At 38.0% G+C, this 20,684-nt stretch overlaps 1 protein-coding gene across 3 annotated transcripts; it reads right to left on the bottom strand.

Moving 5' to 3' along the window:
• Positions 1-416: 416 nt before the first annotated feature.
• On the bottom strand, positions 417-18,304 carry stat5b (signal transducer and activator of transcription 5b). 3 transcript variants are annotated; one of them, XM_066663910.1, is made up of 19 exons: positions 18,222-18,304; positions 13,306-13,439; positions 12,054-12,210; positions 11,838-11,927; positions 10,522-10,696; positions 10,171-10,301; positions 9,862-10,013; positions 9,188-9,343; positions 8,759-8,938; positions 7,428-7,515; positions 7,095-7,217; positions 6,870-6,962; positions 6,350-6,556; positions 6,029-6,123; positions 4,313-4,455; positions 3,926-4,081; positions 3,275-3,332; positions 2,889-2,996; positions 417-2,425 (listed from the first exon to the last, which is right to left on the bottom strand). In XM_066663910.1, exons 2-19 carry the CDS (start codon positions 13,431-13,433, stop codon positions 2,302-2,304), a joined length of 2,364 nt encoding a protein of 787 aa, XP_066520007.1. In that variant the 5' UTR covers positions 13,434-13,439; positions 18,222-18,304; the 3' UTR covers positions 417-2,301. The 3 variants fall into 3 exon arrangements, with proteins under 3 accessions (XP_066520007.1, XP_066520006.1, XP_066520005.1); XM_066663909.1 differs by having other exon boundaries at positions 18,132-18,281; XM_066663908.1 differs by having other exon boundaries at positions 18,117-18,281.
• Positions 18,305-20,684: the final 2,380 nt, after the last annotated feature.

Here is a 20,684-nt window from a genome sequence, read left to right on the forward strand (position 1 = left end):
CCCATGGACCAATCTGTTTGTTAAAGTAATAATTCTATGATATATTAATAATTTTGCTATTAAAATAATTCATATTTTGGTATGCAATTCTATTCTAAATCATGCCAAAGTGTAAGAAGAAAAATACATAATGAAATTCATAATAAATGGGACATAATGATATTGCTGCTAGATGTACATGTTGCTTGTCATACAACAATTTATGAAGATTTCCCGCTGAAATCCAAATCTATTTAGTCCAGAAATAATGTGTACAGTCAGCTTGGAAATTTCTGTGAGTTTTTGTAAAAGCTCTGAAATACACTTTTTTTTTTCGACAATCTTTGCCATTTCAATCTACGTCTCTATTTTGTTGTTTTAGCAGTGATAGAAATTAACATATATTAATATGTTAATTGCTGTCTATATTAATCGAGTGTGGATTAATATGGGTCATTTTTGTTTGTGGTCAGAGGTAGTGAGGGCTCTCGGAGCCCTGTTTTTAGGTGATGTGCTTAAGAAAAGAGAGCTGGTTTAAAGAATCATTCTACTAAAAATTCACTAACCTGCTATGGGCACTGAGGATTTCTTTCTGATGGAGAAGAGTCTTTCCATCTGAAAGGCTAAGGCCTAGAACGTGCTAGGCACCAAGCCGACTTTGGTGTTTATCATATGGCTAACCTAAGCTGTTTTAAGGCACAGGAGGAGAGGAAGGGAGAGTACTAGGAGGGAGGGAAAGTTAAAGGAACAGTGTATATTTTTTTACTACTTGTTGCTTAACTACTTAAGCAGAGTATGCTTCTGGAAAACAAACCCAAATCTTAGGTAAGCAGAATCATTTCAAACCAATCCTTTTAGAACATACTTGTCCAGTTTGAGGCGGTTTCAGAAATATTATTTAAAGATTCTCAGTTGAAGTGTGCAATCCCTTTACTATTTTAGGTCAAATCAATAGCTAGCATGATGTTAAAGAACTGTTGTCATTAGCTAATAGGTGATAGGTAGTCAGAAAAAAGTAGATTTACTCTATTAGTCCTTGCATTAGTCCAACTGCAATAATTTAGCATGGACATGTTGCTGATTGAAAATGCAAATCTCTGAAGTTTCTTTAGTTTTTGCACTGAAGCTACGAGGCTAATGCAAGTACAACAAGTATAATACCATAACAAGTAATGGAACCTTGTTCATGTTTATAGACATTGATATGGCTTTAAATGTGGGTAACAACATAAGAAAGTCTATTATACATTACATAAACTTGATAGATATGCATTAAGCACAATAATAATCTGGTTCTCACAAGCTTCCATTACTTTTTAGCCACATTAGCGTCATAGCTCCATTTGAAGAGTAAGAAAGCAGACCACTTGGGCCATTTAAGAAAATTAGGGGTTGTGTAAATAAGATTTGTTTTTCCGCCAAACTACAAGAGATACATTAGCTACATATCTCTTAGACACTGCACGTTCGGTAGAGAAAAGCATATAAACTTTTAAGGTTAAGACGCTAGCTACATCCCATTAAAATTCCACATATCACAAAACTACTCCCTTTTTCCTTTAGATTTCACTAGTCACATTCTCAGAGTTTGAAAGGAATATCCAGCAGCAGCTTGAAATATTAAACTGTTGCATAGTGAGTTGCATATGGCCTATTTTATGAACAAGTAAATTTAGCATGTAAACTAATGACATTGACAATCACAAACAAAAAAAGACTTTTGTTGCTAAGAGTATAGACAACCAGTGGGAGATTTTTCAAATGCAATAGTGTATCATGTTTCAAACCAAAGCTCAGCAATGCAGATGAACTGCATGTAATGAAATGTAGTCATCTATTTATGATCAAACCTGAAAAAAGACTCAACTTTAACAGCTATGCCAGAAAAGTTGAGGTAATTCCCATGATAATAATTATAGTACATATGATTACTATATTTATCTTAAATACCAAATACCAGTTAAAACTTTTTAGGATACTGTTGAGTTCTGCCCTGAAACACAACACAGCCTTGCATTAATTGCTGCGTAAGAGATGACCATTCTCGAAGTTAAGTCATGAATAGCCTTGACGTGTGAAAGTATCAACATCTCTGCAATACTCCCACCTTTCAACCCTGGTGTGCTGGCTAGTGACGAAAATGATGCACATCGTTATCGTGCAAAAAAAAAAGGCAGAGGCATTAACAGTTACAATGCAGAGCATCTCAAAACATTCACATTTGTTAAAACACTGAGTAAAATATCCTAATGGAATAGAAACCCTTGGGGTGTATTCTGTAGTTTGGGACGAGATGTCATGAGATTCTTCAGAGTCAGAAGGTCACGACTGCTGTCCACTCCACTGGGGTTCAGAGGGCTGGCGCAGGAACTCCTCCACCTGCCTGGCCATGTCCATGGTTTCCTCCAAATCAAACTCTCCTTCAGCGTCCAGCATAGGGTCACTACTACAGAGAGAGAGAGAGAAAGAAAAAAAAAATCACCATTCAAAGAGTCTTGATTTCTATATCTTTTGTAAATTGAAAGCACATGTATTTGCTTATTCTCAGTAGGTGTCTGGTGTGGTTTCGACAATTATATTTAAACTTCATATAAAAAAAATGTGGCGCAAATTATATTCAGTTAATAACAGCCTTGAGTTTCAAGCTCATCTAGAATATTCTGTCCAGGCCTGTAAATCTGACACAATTTTATTTAAATTTCACTCAACTAATTAAGTACACACACCTGTATATACTAAGGGTTTAAAAAAATGATGGAGATAAAGTAAGAATGAAGAATATGGTGCAGATGACTAGTGGGTTATTTAGTGTAACTTATACTGATCCTGGAGATGTGTGTTAGTTTACTCCACAAGTATTAGGAAGTCAGCATAAAATACAGAAACTTTCACTCAATATGAATATTTACATTGTAGGGTAGATTCCAAAATTGTTTTGTTGGCTGACAGTCGGTGAAGCAGTATGGTCCATGAAGTTTGAGTTTCCAGCAGACTGGTCAGAATTTGGCGAGGAGAACCTAATGAGAAAAAACAGAAATCCTAAACACCAAAGTCACAGTTTGTGTTAACTGCCAGCAAAACCTTATAGAAAACAAATCTATGAAATAGAAAACTATGAGCATGGATTAAGCCTAGTCTGTGTTTCACCTTGTAAAAAAAAAAATAAATATCTGAATTCCCTGAGTTTGAGACGTTGAACGTATTTTCCAAACAAAACTGAGAACCTGCTAATCTCAAGAGCTTGTGTAAATCAGAGCAAGTTCCTCACCAAAACAGAGATAAGAGACATACTCACTCTACTTTCACCACCTGCTTGATCTCTGGCTTGACGTAGCCGTCACCTACAGCTTTCGCTGGAGAACAAAACAACAAAAAAAGGCATTTTAAAACTTTTTGAAGTGGAAATTATGCCTAAAGACAGAGCTACACATCCCTTCATCTCAAATTGTATATAAGTACTGCACAATATATAGTGTATTACCCAGTAAACCAAGGGATATTCTGATGTAATATTTAAATTACACTAATGTATGAAGTATTTACATTAACACATGCCATATGATGCCGTCAGAATCAAGGTGATATAAACACTACGGCCTTTGTAACACCGATAACACAGAAGGTTGTGTTAAACTCATTCTAACATTCTCTGCTGCATTTATATAATAATATATACAAACAGTAATACAATTCATATTATATATTACATGAAGTCACTGAGCCTGTACACGCACTGTAGACATGCACCGTATTTACAACTAGTGCATTGTGCAAATTGGAGTAGCCCCCATCCTGTACGTTTTACTGATTTTCAACGCACCCACTTCAACTCAGGACGGGTTTAAATCAAGTATAGTGAGAGCTGAAAAACACTAGGACTCCAGGAACCACCATCTTAAGATTTGATAAATGGTAGGAGTGTGCGGTGGCAGGAGGTGTGACGTACAGTTTGGAGGAGTGCAGTAACGAGAGAACACATCATCTTTAGGCTGGTTTGGGTAAAGGAACAGCAGGTGGTTCAGGTCACTGATGCGGTCAGCCAGAGAGCGGATGGAGAAGTCTTTAGTTGTGAAGGGCATCAGATTCCACACCATTCTCTCACCTAACAAAGAGGAAAGATGGAAGGAAAGAAAGTGTCAGAGTGCACACCATTAGTGATATATGCACATGACTGACATTCACTACACCTGCTTTGAATGACTGATTAAATATACCTGCTCTGATTAAACAAGCTTTGATTTATTGACAGTTCACTGATTGCAATTACACTGGCAGGCTCATTATGATTATTAAATTGTTCCACTTTTGATTGACTGTAAGTGACTGATGGCACCTGCTTTGTTGGGGTTCTCAGCCACCCACGCGATGGTGATGCCTCCTATCTCAGAGTCACTGAAGCGCAGCAGGAATGTGCCGTTAGGTTTGGATAACAGCATATCTTGAGCCTGCTGTTTATTGAGAAAACCCAGGATTGCTCTGCAATGGATTTACACACACACACACAAGTCAGCCACAAGATTAGAATCACGCCCCTATTAGTTGAGCTGCATTGGCTACACTTAGCTGCTCGCATCAAATTTAAATCCTCCTCTCCGTTCCTCAAAGGAGCGCCAACTAACACGACCAACCCCCCGAACAGGTCAGTCGAGGCTATTCTCATCTCTGGTACCACACTGGTGGAACGAGCTTCCAAGCACTATCAGAGCAACAGAAACCCTCTCCACATTCAAGACCCAGCTCTTCCGAGAGTATCGCTTGCATTGAAAGTCTTTCTTTAATGCACTTATTACTTCCTGGCATATTGCACTCAATGTAAGGTAATTTGTATAAATTGTGCAGCAGTTTGAATGTTAGATCCTCTTTTGTAAGTCGCTTTAGATAAAAGTGTCTGCCAAATGCATAAATGTAAATGTAAAGATTAAAACAACTGACAAATACAGTGAACAACATTGATAAATGACACCTGTAAAGGAACAGAATATGCAAGTCAGAGTGTGAACGGAGGGTCTGAGTGACTGTGAGATAGAGGCCAAACTGTGATGTTCATATAAACATTGCACAAAAAGTAAGGAACTTTGTGTTTGTGCTAGAGACAAATGCTGGTTGAAAAATAGGATGCCATCCCACAGCATGTGCCAGGCTGTTGTGGTTCTTCCAGGCTTTGTATGGTTCCATACGCCACCGAGGGTCCTGTTTGTTAAATGAATAAATTGTTAAATTGCCAATGTTTTGTTTCTTCAAACTTCAGTCATCCAGTCACCAAACACCAAAGAGTCAATGGCAGAATAAGCTGTTTGGTTTTGGCAGAGAGAATTTGCAAATTTTTCATGGACACAATCCACAAACTCGGCTCTACTGCTCATCCCACAAATGCATGTTCCTTACAAATGTGATGCCATTTAAAAAGGAAATTAACAGGCTTTCCAACGTTATAAGATTTATTGCCAATAATCAACCAAACACAAATTTCCTTACTTTTGGGTCTTTGTTTATTTTGGTTGAAGCAGGTCTTGTGTGGTGTGTTGGGGTTTGCAGTGGGAGGGTATTATTTAAAAGCAGTCCAAGAAAGGACAACCACAGCCAACATTCATTTTTTTCCGCAATATGTCCTTCAATAACTTTTCTTTGGGATCAGACCAGATGGGTTAACTTTTGTTCCCCTTTGCAGAATAATGAGCCTTGGGCACCCATTGTAATAAGATAATGTTATTCAGTGATCAACATATAACTTCAAATATACTATTTACCTACATGATGAATGGCCCTTTATTCCACTGTGTAAAATCATGTTAATAAATCAAGGATAGTTTGGCCCAGAGCACCACAAAAACAATAAGTAATCTGCATTTTAACAACACACAAACGAGTACTGCAACATTGCAGTAACTCTGCATTACTCAGACCAGTTTGGCATGTAATGGGGATCATATCCCAAGATCAATCTTTTACCTGCTTTCAGTCATTTAGTGAGTGCCTCCAAAACTCACTGCCATGCTTCATATTTCATGTAGTTTGCTTAAGAAAAAAATCTCAGGAAACTGAGTCATACCCATCATTCCAGTGAGCCTTGAGATGTTTCTTCATGAGTTCTATGACACCATCAAACCACTGCCAGAAGGTGAAGTTTCTACCAGGTAAACTCTCCTGTAATGTAAATGTGCAGCAGAACATTTCTACAGAGATAATTTAATCTAATTTTGACAGTATTTCATTTCCCAAATTCCTTTATATATATATATATATATATATATATATATATATATATATATATATATATATTGTACATTGCATAATCATAAACTGTAATTTCAAGACAGCATAACATCATCACATTCCCAAGCCCACAGGGAAAAGAGAGTAAGATATTTACCCTGTTAAACTGGGACCAGGTCATGGTCATGTTTCTGTAATCCTCTGGGTTGTTGCTGGAGCTGCTGAAGGCTTTTTGTGCAAGAAAGACCAGGTTCTCTTCAGAAAGCCCACGGTCACTCTGCACCTCTGATTTATATTTCATATTCAGAGCTTCACACAGCTGCGGCCACGTCACTTTATCTGGAACAACGAAGGGCACCCGACCCTACAAATGGAAAAACAGGAACGTCACATAATAATACATGCAGAATTATATATATTTTTTAAGTTTCCAAAAATTGAAGCAGATAAAATGTATTCAAATTATAAGCTGTGATTTTTACAACAACAATGAATATCGTCATTTTTCGCTCCCATAGTTTTCAAAATCAGTTTTAAATGCTGTTGTGAATGTGCGGCTGGACTGTTTTACGCTCCATGACTAGCTCCATAAAAGTAAAAAAGCAGTGTCACCTAGTGTCATATGTACATAGTTTAAGCCTTTATTGCTAACACTAGATTGAGGAACATGCACTCACCGGCTCTGAAAAGGCGTTGTCCCACAGCACTGTAGCTGTGGCATTATTGTCCTGACTGCCATGGACAATGACCACAACGGGCAGAGATAACGTCTGCGTTACAAAGGATAAATTAGAAAATAGCATTAAGATCACCGTGTGATTCATAAGGCCTTATTCCTACAGGAAAACAAGCATATACAGATCTTTGGGACCATTAGCAGTGTATTAAACGTAAGATTTTACCTTCACATGAAACATTAGCTCGTTTCCTCCCACACTAAACTGAGACTCAAACAGAACCGTAAACTTCTCCTCAGTCACCGACTCAGCACCACGCCTGTCTGACCGCTTTATACGCTTCAAAGACTAGAGAGCAAGAGCAAAGAGGCAGATGCTTTGTACTCTATATCTTGACATATCATCTAGAAAATCAACTTTAAAAAATAAATAAATAAATAAATAAAACACACAGGTACAGACTACACAACCCTAGAAGAGAAGGATTCTCACATCAAGCATCTCTGGTACAGCCTGAGATTGAAATATAAGAAGGTCTAGAATGTGCTGGTCACTCACCATATTCCTGAAGTGAGCGCTGAGGGTGCCTGTGGTTTGATGGTACTCCATTACACAGTTATTATTCAGGATCTCTCCACTACTGTCACTGGAGAAAGCATGCAGAGGATAGTCACAAGTGTTAGACTTAAGATATTAAGGAATTCCAATATCAAAGCCATGCTGATAATGTCAATAATAACCCCCCCCACCACACACACACACCAAAATGGTGAGAGGTTGCATTCTCCCTATTACAAATCAGGGGAGCATCACTATGATTTTGAAGCTGTAATTTTATGGTAAAAACAGTATTATAATTTATTAGTCATTATTATTAATAATACGATTTTATTAATTTTTTTTATTATTAATACAATATTATAAATATAGTGTTCCTTTAAATCAGTACATTTTACATTTCATAATGTATTTTCATCGTGTTTGTTAATTCTTTTGTAGTCCATGTTCTTTATGTAAATATTCCAAAGTATTAGAAATCGTAACGAGAAGCATTCCACAGTTTTGATCCGTTTTTACAGTGGATGTATGAGATGGTGGGAAATTGTGGTGTGAAGTATTATCAGATAAATACACAGGAATGTAATTGGCATTCTGCCTACTCAGATTGCAGCTGCGATAATGTAGTTCAAAATGAAAATCTTTGTGCTTTCAGAATCAGGTTTACTGAATCGAAAGTGTAGCTCATATTCAGCAATCTTCTGCTCCATGTTCAATATCAATTGCAAGGAATTGCCATTTGTGTCTAGGTTTTATAAACTAAAGCACTGATAAATATGTCTCTACTAGGGGTGGGTGATATGGCCCTAAAATTATATCACAATATTTCAGGGTATTTTGTGAATAACGATATTTCTGGCGATAAGAAAAAACAGACTATTGCACCAAAATCAATATTATATTAATATGAATTATATTATGAAATGAAATATATTTAATATATATTAATAATATTAAAGACTTTTTTCATTTCTAAGATAATACCATGGTTTATTGTACATCTGATATTTTAATATATTTTAAACCACCTCCACAAGCCACTCCACCTTTTTGGAGCAAATTCCTCCTCCTCAGAGCCACTTTCCACCGTACTTCATTGTGGCTAAATGCCTCATGTAAAGAACGTATGCCGTATTATGGGTGACTGCATGACGTCATTATGTAAACAAGTCTAAATATCACTAATATCATGATATTGGTTTTTAGCTGATTTTCAGCTCTAAATAATAAATGAAGAAACTTATACAAACTTAATGAATAAATGCTAGATTATTTGGGTCTGCTCAACAACCTTTAGAGTCAATATGATTGTACACAAGGCACTGACTCACTTTCTGGTATTCTCGTTCTTCAACAGAGCTTTGGCCTGCTGCTCGTTGATGATGGTTGCCTTCACCTGTGGGGGGTTCATGTGGACATTCAACTTTCCTCCAACCAGCAAACGTACTGTCGTGGCAAACTTAGTCTGCGTCTTTAACACCTGTGGAGGCTGCTTTTCTATAATGAATGTACTGTGTGGACAAAGTAGAAATAATAATAATAATAATAATTGTTATTATAAAGAAAATAATAATAATTCAATGCATTAATAAAATAGCTCTGTTCACACCAAGTTACAATTAACTACATGAGGACACCCCTAGTTTAATGACATTTGGTGATATTCAAAGTGGCTATATATAGAAATGGATGAAGAAGATATGCATTTATGAGAATTGGTGAATTTATGAGACATCTACATAAACTAAAACCAGACCCACCTGGTGACTAGAGCCGATATGATGTCAGTAACAGTGCTGTTTAATTCTTTAAGCAGCTCTTCTGTGGGACCTGGAATGGGCAGTTGCTGTGTTAGGTGCTCAACTCGTCGAATCTGCTGCCGATTCTGCCAAATCATATCTGCCAACTTCTCACACCTACACATCAGCAACATATTAATGAATTTGTCACTTCTGCAGCAAAATATAAACAAGCATTACGACACTGACATTCTCAAAAAATACATCACCCCACAACTAAAGCACAACACAAACTTAAAACATTCACATACTCTTAGGAGAACTCAGATCTGAAGAAAATCACATTCTTTTAAAATACTCCTACACTGGGGGTGTAGGACTAAAATGCCAGCTTGTAGCTCTAATATTTGGCAGTCCTGGGCATGTGCCAGACCTGTAGTACTTAGACTTTGTACTGGAGAATTAAATAAAACCACAGCTTACTGTAAAGTGTAAATTATGTTTTCATTTCAGCTGTTACAGGGAGCAAACACGCACACATTTCTTTACGCTTAAACTGTAACATTTTTATGAACTAATGAGCTGCAGGTGATAATTAAGAATATTTTATCTGGCTGATTTACATGTTAATATGAATTTAAACAAATACAGTAAATGATACATGTGTGTGTTTCTGTGTATGATTGTGTATTTACCAGGACTGAAGGATGTCTAGAGACCCTTCTGGAGGTCCACCGTTGCCAGCTAGCTGCTGCCGTCTCTTCCACTGAATCAGTTCATCGTCTACTATCACAGTCTGCTGTTTCCTCAACAACGCCAATGTCCTTTGCTGCTTCTCTGCTAGGTCCTACATGCACATACACACAAACACACTGTTAAAATATGTGCAGAGAATAAAAAAATCTATACTATTATTTGCTTTCCAAATATCAGTGCAGATACAAGTCCAAGATATCTGGCTAATGCAGAGTCAGTATTTATTTCACTGGTCCCATATTGTTAACCTGTCTGTATTTCTGCAATGTGTTAGCCTCTCGTGTTAGCCATGCTTCCAGAGTAGCTTTCCGACTCTGCAAACTTGTTTCTCTCTGCACTCGTTCGGCTGGAGGCAAACTTGCCAAACTGCTCAGCTGAGCTGGAGAGAGAGAGAGAGAGAAAGAGAGAGAGAGAGACATATTTGAGGTTATGAGTTCTGATGTACTGTATGCTATGAATAAATATTCAGAGGGTAAGACAAAACTATAACTCGCATTATTATGAACTCTTGGGACTGGAAAGTCCAAAAAGCATCCTTCTAGGTTTAAACCAAGAGTCAGATTTCTCCATAGACTTTAGATTATGCCGTGTGTTTTTACCCTGTATCCTCAGGCTCTCTTGGTACTGAATAATGAAATATTCCTGGCTGTGCTGCAGTTTTCTCAGGTCATTCTCCGTGTCCTGTGTCATCACTCGAAGCTCTTCAAACACTTGGTTAATTTGCTGGTATTTCTGAGGTGTTCCATCTGTTAGACCCACACCTGGACTGCTCACCTGAAATTCAGACAGGGATTTAGCATTAGGACAAACCACATACAATAAACATAACAACAGGCACAAGTGACTGCAAAGTGTTTCTGGCTTGATCCCAAACTGAGTCCTTTAAAAGAACTAGCCTTTTCTATATCCGATATTTACACATCTCAAATGCTTCTGTGCTACAAATGCACCTGACAGATGTTAGTGGGGAAATATGTGAGGTCTGGATACTTCACGTAGGTTAAAGTATATATAAAGACTATCCAGTTTGGGAAGATATACTAAGCCAGGGGCTCTCAGCACTTCATCTCAAGGTGTACATACTTTTTACTACAAAACATGAAGGACTACAGAAAAACTGTATGTACTGTATTTTAATTCACTGACTGTATTTGTATTACAAAGTGCCACTGATGAACCATAATGGACACCAGTGCCTCTTCAGTACAGGCCTGTAGAACACCATTAGGTCCTTCATGGCCCATGTGGTCCATGGCTCATTAACCGCCTATCAAGATCAGGTTCAGAGTAGGTCCCTAGGGGGCACCAATCCTTCACAGGGTGACATGCTCACACCAATGGACCCTTTTTGAGTCGCCAATCCACCTACCAACGTGTGTTTTTGGACCACGGGAGAAAACCGATGCACCTGGAGGATACCCACGCAGACACAGGGAGAGCACACCACACTCCACACAGACAGTCACTCGGAGGAAACCCACGCAGACACAGGGAGAACACACCACACTCCTCACAGACAGTCCCCCGGAGGAAACCCACGCAGACACAGGGGAGAGCACACCACACTCCTCACAGACAGTCACCCGGAAGAAACCCAGACACACACAGGGAGAGCACACCACACTCCTCACAGACAGTCACTCGGAGGAAACCCACGCAGACACAGGGAGAACACACCACACTCCTCACAGACAGTCACCCGGAGGAAACCCACGCAGACACAGGGAGAACACACCACACTCCTCAGACATCAGCTTTGTGACTGCGACACCACCTGCTGCGCCACATGCCGCCCTTCAATGGCCAATCATGTACTTGGCTACCAACTAATAAAATCCATTCCACATGCCTGCCACATTTTAAACAAACTATAACAAATGATTGGAAATGTATGCCTCAGGTGTGCATTACTTACATTTGATGCCTCTTGGACTAGTCTTTGCTCTGTATAGAGGATGTGTTTGATACATCGCACAAGCTCCATTGGACAAGGGTCATAGGCACTCTGAAGTATAAATAAATAATAAATGAATAATAATAATAATAATAATAATAACACCTAATTATATTAGAGGATTATTGAGAATAAAACAAAACAGCACATGGATTTTCTGGATGGGGCAGGGAGTACCTTTAATTGTGAGGCATAATGACCCAGTTTTATTTTCAATAAGAACCCGTCTTCACCCATCTGATGTTCAGCTTTTCTCTGCAATTCCTGAACCAGGTTGTCCAATAAACGCTTGGCTTTAAACTCCTCCTGCTGTTTCTCCACATCTATGGCATCCCTGCAGACACACACACACACACAAAGACTCACAAACTTACTCAACAGGCTTGTTCCTCTTTGTACCAGTAAGCAGTCACACAGTAATAAAGGAACTTGTAATGTATGCATTTAAAATTATTGAAATATTAGGATATTCAACCCTGGAATTATACCAGGATTATAGGGTTGAATGATTTGAGGTGACATTTCTGATGAATGTGGCTCAAACTGCAAACTTGTTAGTGAAGCTCTTTGCTTGTGGTTTTGGGAAAGGAAGGAAAGATCACATCCCCTTTTCTGGGCCTGTGGCTTCAACTCTGTCTATCTCATCTCTTCCAGTGAGTTGTGGTTGTTTTGGGTGTTTGCGTCTCATTGGTCATACTCTTTCTGTGGCTGTTCACACCCTTCATGGTTTTTTATTTCCCTATTTCAAAATGCATGACAAAATCCTTCATGGTAAAGGCTAGAAATGGCCATCTTTCTAATCAGGTGTAAAAATAAAACGATTGAATATATGGTGAACTTGCATGTGTATCAGTGCTGGGCGATATGAGCGCAAATCAGTATCACGATTAATTGTACATTTTACCACAATTAATGAACAATTTTTTTGACCCTCATAGTTCAGTGATGAGGCTTATACTGTAAATATGCTCCAGTATTAAATATAGTAAATTCCTCTCTTGTTTTTTGAACATTGTTTATATTTGGTGTGTGATCAGCTTTTACATTTGACTTCCCACATACGCCGTGTTTTTCTATAATACGAGCTGCTCAAGTCGGCCTCAGTGTTTAGGTTGCTTCCATGTGGTAGATAAGGGCAGAATCATGTGACTACAGATTGGTAGTGTGGTTTTAAAGTGACAGTACATGAACACACAGTGGGGAAATAACAGAATAAAAAAATCAGTTAAAAAATGTTTTATATAATTGTAATACAGTTATGAATGTCGTTTTTCATTTAATTTTCAATTAATTGCCCAGCCCTAATATTTATATAATTATATTACAAGTTATTAAGACAAGGCATTAAATTTCAGTTATAGTTATTAGCTGAGAAATTCCATACTGTTACATTCCTGCATAAAACATACACTAAAACACACACTCTTACCAAAGCTGAGCCTCAATCCACTGCGCCAGATAGTGTCGAACCTCTATGGGGAAATGCTGGCCATAGAGCGCCTGCATCTGGTGCAGCGCGTCCCCCTTTAACTGCTGAGCCTGGATCCATAACGCCATTTCCAGCTGCAAAAAAAGAAACAAAAAAACATGAACAAATTTTTATTGATGCAAAATGCAACAGCACCCCCTTGTGGAGAAGACTCTAAAGGTGAGAGAGTATGTGAGAAACTGTGTCTCTTGTGCTAGAAATCTTATCCCTGAATGAGTCACTGAGTATGTGTATGTGTATACGTTAGTAAGTATAGTGCAACATTAAGTAATGTGTACGTAAGTAAGTATTGTGCAAGTGAGTGTGATACATGCCAGTTCCGTGAGGTATTTGAAGGGGACATTAAACCCTGTATCCACAAGTGAACACAGTTTGAAATAATGAAACATCTGTGACATTCTTTGTCTAAAATACCACAAGGATCCACCACCCAGCAGCGTTCCCCTGTTCCGAAAAATCTATTTCAAGCTGTACTTTTAAATGAGAATGTGCTACCCTTTATCCCTAACACACTGCATTTTAATGTCAGAAGTAGGGCAAAATCAGAACGGCTCTTTTTATCCCGTGTTTATGGCTAATACATGACTACTAAGTTTACGTAACATTTTGTTATGCAAGTGTCAGAAACAACACAAGCAAAAATATTTCACATTCCTTAAAGTGTAATTCCTCCGATATTTAACAATTTCTGTCTGATTTCATGCCTGAGTGTTAAGAGCTAACCAAAACATTCAGAGTGACCTGATTTGATATGTGACATTCTAGCAACACAGGGTGAGAATTGTTCACAGTGGTGCAACAAAGGACCAGACTTCTCTAAAGCCACTCACAAAATGTAGGTTCACAGAGAAGTATATGAAAGGTATTCTAAAGCAAATCTATACTTGAAGATATTTTTACCACTATCAATGCTCTATATTAAAGCGCTTGTAAGCTCACTGGTGTTTGTGGACAATATGTAAAATGCAATATTTGCGTTACAGACATTGCAACTCCTTTTCTATCAAGGAAATTGCATGTCCCAGAGTGCACTGTGTCAAGTACACTGAGGCCAGGTATAGTGCTGTACTCTAAAAGTAAATGGATAGTTTATGTCATAGAGTTAACAGTTGCATTTGAGGATGCAGTAGGCGAAGCATTCATAATTTAGGAAAGCAGCCTGCATGATGCTACCTTGCATCCTACATGTGATTTAAAATGAGGGATTTTAAGATAGAAACAATTTCCCATTTGCTGGTGCTGTGTGTAAATAATATGATGAGCTGGTCCTCATGAACAACCAGAACAGAGATAAAGTCTGTTTACCCAGCTGCTGTAATATACAAGCAAGCTTTAAAGGTTTTTAAATGTATGTACATGTAATTCAACTGACAAGTAGTAGCAAGTGAAAGTGACTGGAATGTGGTTTAACTCAGTTTCACCACTCTTCTTCACGTCATTATCGGTTTAATGCTGCGTCCAATCATTGATGAAACCATGTTAAAAATAAATTATATGTCCACTCATCTTGACTCACTACTATTACTCATCCTTAGCGTGTGAAAATTACCATGGTTTCAACAACACAGCTTTAAACAAGAATACCACCATTTTTTTTTTATATTCTGCATTATATTTTTAATTATTGTGTAATGTACAAAACATACAACACAAATCTGTCCATTTTACTAACTATACAAAACACTAGTGAACCTGTGTGTGTCTCATTTGCCAAAGCTGACAATGGCTAGAGGTAAATGTATTAAATTAGTGGTCTTCTTGGGGGACTATTTTGCCTTAAAGTTCCTCTCCAGCATAAATGCAAATTTAAAATTCATTTTAAAACCACAAGACAGAATGTAATAGACTACTTCCTAAAATTATTTCAATGTCACTGCACCAATGCCACCACATTATCCTTCATACAATCCTCTAGAAGAAGAGCTTAAAGGGGATATGAACAAATCTCTTGCTCACCAACACAAACTGTGAAATCAGACCATACAGTCACTTCTTTTTTGTGGCCTTCCTCAGTCAGAAACATGATAAAATGAGCCATTCTGATGTTGAGCTGCTTCTCACATCAAGCATAGATACAAAGTTAAAATTGTCACTCCGCCTCATATAAGTCTCTCCAATCAGAGCACTGGACCTGTATTTATGCTTGAGCACTATATGAGGTACAACAGAGCAAAACAAACACGAGTGTTGAGAAATAACAGCACATAATAAATATGGCGAAAATTATAACGGCTAAGAAAGAGAACTGGGTGAAAATGACTAAAATGCAGAGCTTCTGCTCCTCGCTCCTGGGCTCTTGCACTGAACTGAGCTGTGGCTTAATCTCATTTACAGGAATATATATATATATATATATATATATATATATATACAGGAAGCTTATATAATGCGCATATGCTAAAGACACATCAGCTATTAACAAGAGGAGCTGAATGAATGAGAGAGAATGATTGGCTCCGTTTTTTGAAGATGGAGACCGGGAGATGTAGCAGGACATCAAGGTGACACCCTGATTCCTTTTTGTAGAAATGTCCCAGGGATCTTTAAGGTCCTCAGAGAAACCTGTTACCCGTCTCATCCAAATACAGTTGTATTCAGAAGATAGAAACCATGAATAATCCTCATTTAGCAGCTTTTTCAATCGGAAATGGAACAGAGTGGATTTTTATGGGTGGTGTTTATGAGTGAGAAGTTCACCCTTATACCACACCATATAACTAACAGCAACAGAAGACATAAACTGCTATATATTGAGGTGTTTTTGGAGGAGAGAGAGGGAAAGACCTCTATGTCCATATGCATCAGTGATATTCTTCAGTGGAGAAAAAGGTACAGAGATTATTACTAGATCATTTGGAGCAGAACGTTAGAGATAAAACTTCACTATTATGGAAACAAAGATTTAAGTAAATAAAACCAAATCTAGAGCAGATTTGACCACTAACTTGATACTAGTAACATAATCAGGTCTTCTCAAATTGTCATTTCCACTTTAAAGATGCAGTATGTGAAACAACACAAAACACAAAGCGAAACAAACACAACTTTCCATTCAGTGCTCCTTCAGAAGCTCCACGTGACGTGTTTCGTTTCTCAGCCCGAGCCACAGTTATGTAAAAACGCTGAACTTTTTTCCAGCCCACAGACTGGAGAGCTAGTGAATGGTGAAGAAATATTCACCGAATTTTACAAAATATGTATTAGAGCGAAATTGAAAAGGTCCTTTGGACTGAACACTGGTGTTGCACCTTCCATCCAAGTGCACACCACCTTCTCATGACTGGTTACACCGAGATCAGAGACACATGAAGAGAGCTTATCCAACTCAATTTAAGAATTTTTCTATTCGATTGACAATAAAAAAACATGACCTGAGGTGGAATGAATGGCGACAGGATGTCCTCTTAGAGGATTTATGACCGTTTGAGCGGAATCTGCTCTACTGTCAGAACACAACCTAACACACCAAACACATTAGAAGCAGAAAAGGCAACAGGAGACCAGGCAGGCCATTTCTAGCCATGACTTTGCAGCAGAAGACAGAGCTGGAAACAACAAAGGAAAGACAAAATAAGTAATGACTGGTTCATAAAATTCCTCGGATCAATCACAGACTATATAATGATCCGCAACATTCACAGTAAAAACGAGGGGAAAAACCTAGGGTGCAATATGGTACCTGTCACCTTTTAGTGTGAATGTACTGTTAATGTGGCAGACTATCAGTAGCAATTCCCAAACTAAGCTCAATCAACTGTATTAACAATTGCAGGTCTTTGAATATGACATTTCAATAGCAGTTGAATATAAAATTAACAACTATTTTAGTCCTACATATTATACACAAAGTACATACCTCGCACAGGTAAAAACAGTTGTTTTATAGTTGGCAAACTGGTCGATAATATGCATAAATGACATGTTGTTTACTAGTAAACAACAACAAATAAACAACCCGTATTTCTGGGGCGTCTACAGTGGCACGATAACAAGACCTTAAATTAAGCTCCCTTTTAAAGCTTCTACGTCATTCTGGGTGTTTTATTAGGTTTGTTTAACTTTAAACAAACTTTACGTTACAATGAAAGTAGTTAGCAAACGTAGCTAAGCTAAAGCTAAGTTTTAACATACAAAATTGAACCAGTGAAACACTGGGCTCTACGACGGAGCCAACGTTACGAATAATTAATGAAATTATTGTTATATATACGTGATAGTGTTGTATTTGTGAGTATTCTAACTTTTATTATCGTTACCTTAAGACTAGAAACAAGGATAACAGCCGAGGGAGCTAGCAGCGGCCTGACATGACAGTTCGTTAACAAATCAACGTTAAACTTTGCTATCAAACTTGAATGTAATTTAAATGCAAGAATGACAGCGCAAAAAAGATAAATAATTCGCTGACAAGAGGTTAAGCTTGTTATACGCTCAGGGAATTCTTAGAAAGTTGAATAAACCTGAACTTGTATTCTCATTTTTCGAATTCGCCGTTCCACCTTAAATGGCGCATCAATTGCATCCCAATGCCTCATGCGCCTGTATTCAACTGCTGCGCCATTTAAGGTGGATTATTCTGTTATTAAGTTAAAAACTGGTAAATAAGAACCGAGCTTTTAATGTCATGTCATCGTTAGTCTGCCCTCAGTACAGAGATACACGGATGGAGCCTAAACGGCAGTAAAACGGAGAGAGCAAAAAATAAATGTTCCTTCAAGTTCCAGGATTCACACAAGACATAAGTAACTTACACAGACAGAGCTCACCGATCAGCTTTATGTCGTGTTACAGTGAGTACGCTGTCAATCCATATACGAAAACCCCTCCCTCATAAAAGTTGTAAATATTCATCAAACCCGGGTATTGGAAGTTTTCTAGTTTTCCGATGTTGTCTCTGAAGGAGGAACCACAGCAATTCAACGCCAGGCGGCGACAATGGGTTAGAGACCACAAATACGGCTCGTGTTTTTCTCCCCACCCGTTTTCAGACAAAACCCGCCTCCCTCAAACTGATTGATACGTCACGTTGTTACGTCGCTTTCTGCACTGTGATTGGTCAATTTTTCCCCGCTATTTGGGTTCCTCGCTATGATTGGCCTGTCAAGCCCTTCCTCTCCTGCTGAGATTAAAAGTCCACTTTTTTTCAAATTTCTTTATAAATCAGTGTTTAAAGCTCTAGTATGTAATATTGTAAGTTTCGCTAGAGAAGAAAGAAAGTAGTCACACTGCTTTGTCGGAAGGAAAAATATCTGCTAAAATATAGAGTTTGAAATAGTCATCCAAATGTCAGTAGACTGGTTTGTGACTGGCAAGGGTTTTTCAGATCCTCTTTGACGTCAAACGAACTGACGTCATCCCTAACACTAACCACAAACGGAGCCACTTTTATTGAACTAGCTTTTGAAGCTTATTGAAGGAGCTTTTAAAGACCACTTCTAAATATGTCGTTTTGATTAATGGAGACGAGTTTTTAGAGATTTAATCAAAGGCCAGATTTTGACTTTAAGTATGCGAATTCACAATTTTTAATTGATAAATGGTATTTTTTTAAAAATTGCCTAAATCATAAATTTAAGCATAAATCTGTTCATAGGTCAAAGATAAACACTCCAAATTAGTCCAAAAATGTCCTTATAGAAATATTATATATTTGTTGCTGTTTTTAATGTGCATTATAATTGTCAGAATCAAAAGACATGTCGATTCACTGATGAATGTTAAATAAAATGGCATGAAACTTGCAGAAGAACATTTTATTACATGGGTTGGCTGTGCTCAATAACAATCCCCATGCCTTGCAAGCTAGTACCTTGTGCCCTGCAACTCTCCATGAGCAGTGAGTGAGTGCTCCGTGCTTTCGTAACCTCTTGATTCGTATTGGTCCATATTCAGCTACATCTCACTCTTTCCATTAAATATCAGTGCAGTACATCAGCAATGCTTCCTCTAATGTTGTTTAGCTAACTTTGTTAACGCTACACATTCACCTATAGTAATTAACAGTAGATGTATGAATAGACTTAGACTTAGACTTGACTTTATTGATCCCACATCAGGGAAATTCACTTGTTACAGCAGCACACAAATCTTAGGCATTGGACAAGAAGTGGGAAAAAACAGTAACGCAATAAAAACAACGGAGAAAAAGACTTAAAAACGTACATACTCACAAACATATAACCCATACAACCATACAGAGATGGTTGCACATGAGAAGTTACTGCACATGATTATTTGCATTGTTGGGAAAAGGGCAGAGGTAGTAATACTGGTGGTGCAAAGACAGATAGTGCAAAAATATATATATGCAGATAATAGTATATATTACATATTGTGAGTGTTGGATAATCTAACAGCAGTAGGTATGAATGACCTTTGGTATCTCTCCTTCCTACATTGTGGGTGTAACAGTCGTCTGCTAAAGGAGCTGCTCAAGGCCCCCACTGAAGCATATAGGGGGTGAGAGGGGTTATCCACAACTGATATCAGTTTTGATAACATTCTCCTCTCCCCCACCTCCTCTATGGAGTCCAGAGGACAGTCTAAGACTGAGCGAGCCCCTCTAACCAGTTTGTTTAGCCTCTTCCTGTCCATATCAAAGCTTCCAAAGCCCCAACAGACCACAGCATAGAAAATCACTGAAGCCACCGCAGTGTCGTAAAAAGTCCTTAGCAGTGTCCTGCGCACCCCAAAGGACATCAGCCTCCTCAGCAAATGGAGACGACTTTGGCCCTTCTTGTACAAGACATCTGTGTTTATTGACTATGTCAAAAGCCCTGCACTGCAAAGTCACAGGATTGGTTCCTTAGGTTTATGACAGAAGAAATCCTGGCTGTCTGAATCTGCCCATTTGAGTCTCTATTTGGAATGTTGCTGATTCAAAGGGGAATTTGTGGATATTTCTTCAAGCACACGGACATGTTAACAAAGATTTTCAGTGAAGAGGTCTTTAAGTTTAAAATAAAACACTCATAAGGTGTAATTCTTCCAAAACATTTTATAGACCATTTTTTCCCGTTACGTACTTGTCAAGAGTGGACTTTCCACATTCAAGAAATATCAGGGCTATATTAGCCTACGATTTATACAACCTTAATTAAAAATTGTTTACTGTTAAATCTCTGCTATTGTTTGGTTCAAAAGATTGTTATAGCAACAGATATGTTAAATGTACAGTACTGTGCAAAAGATTTAGCTACCTGAAAAAAATGAGGTTTAAAATGTACGTGGAAACAAACTAGCTCACAATACAAAGCACAATATTTATGTTTTTGTATTGATTGGATTTATAAGTGATTATATACAAGCACTTCTTGAGA

Source organism: Hoplias malabaricus, chromosome 3, assembly GCF_029633855.1.
Source record: "Hoplias malabaricus isolate fHopMal1 chromosome 3, fHopMal1.hap1, whole genome shotgun sequence".
Classification (NCBI taxonomy): Eukaryota; Metazoa; Chordata; class Actinopteri; order Characiformes; family Erythrinidae; genus Hoplias; species Hoplias malabaricus.

Bases quoted from the DNA above. Each gene is read 5' to 3' on its own strand.
- stat5b (XM_066663910.1), bottom strand. From the start codon at position 13,433: ATGGCGTTATGGATCCAGGCTCAGCAGTTAAAGGGGGACGCGCTGCAC. The intron at 10,697-11,837 runs GTAAGTAATGCA...TCTGAATTTCAG, and splicing joins TAGTCCAAGAGGCATCAAAT to GTGAGCAGTCCAGGTGTGGG. The intron at 7,218-7,427 runs GTGAGTGACCAG...CTTGCTCTCTAG, and splicing joins GCGCTCACTTCAGGAATATG to TCTTTGAAGCGTATAAAGCG.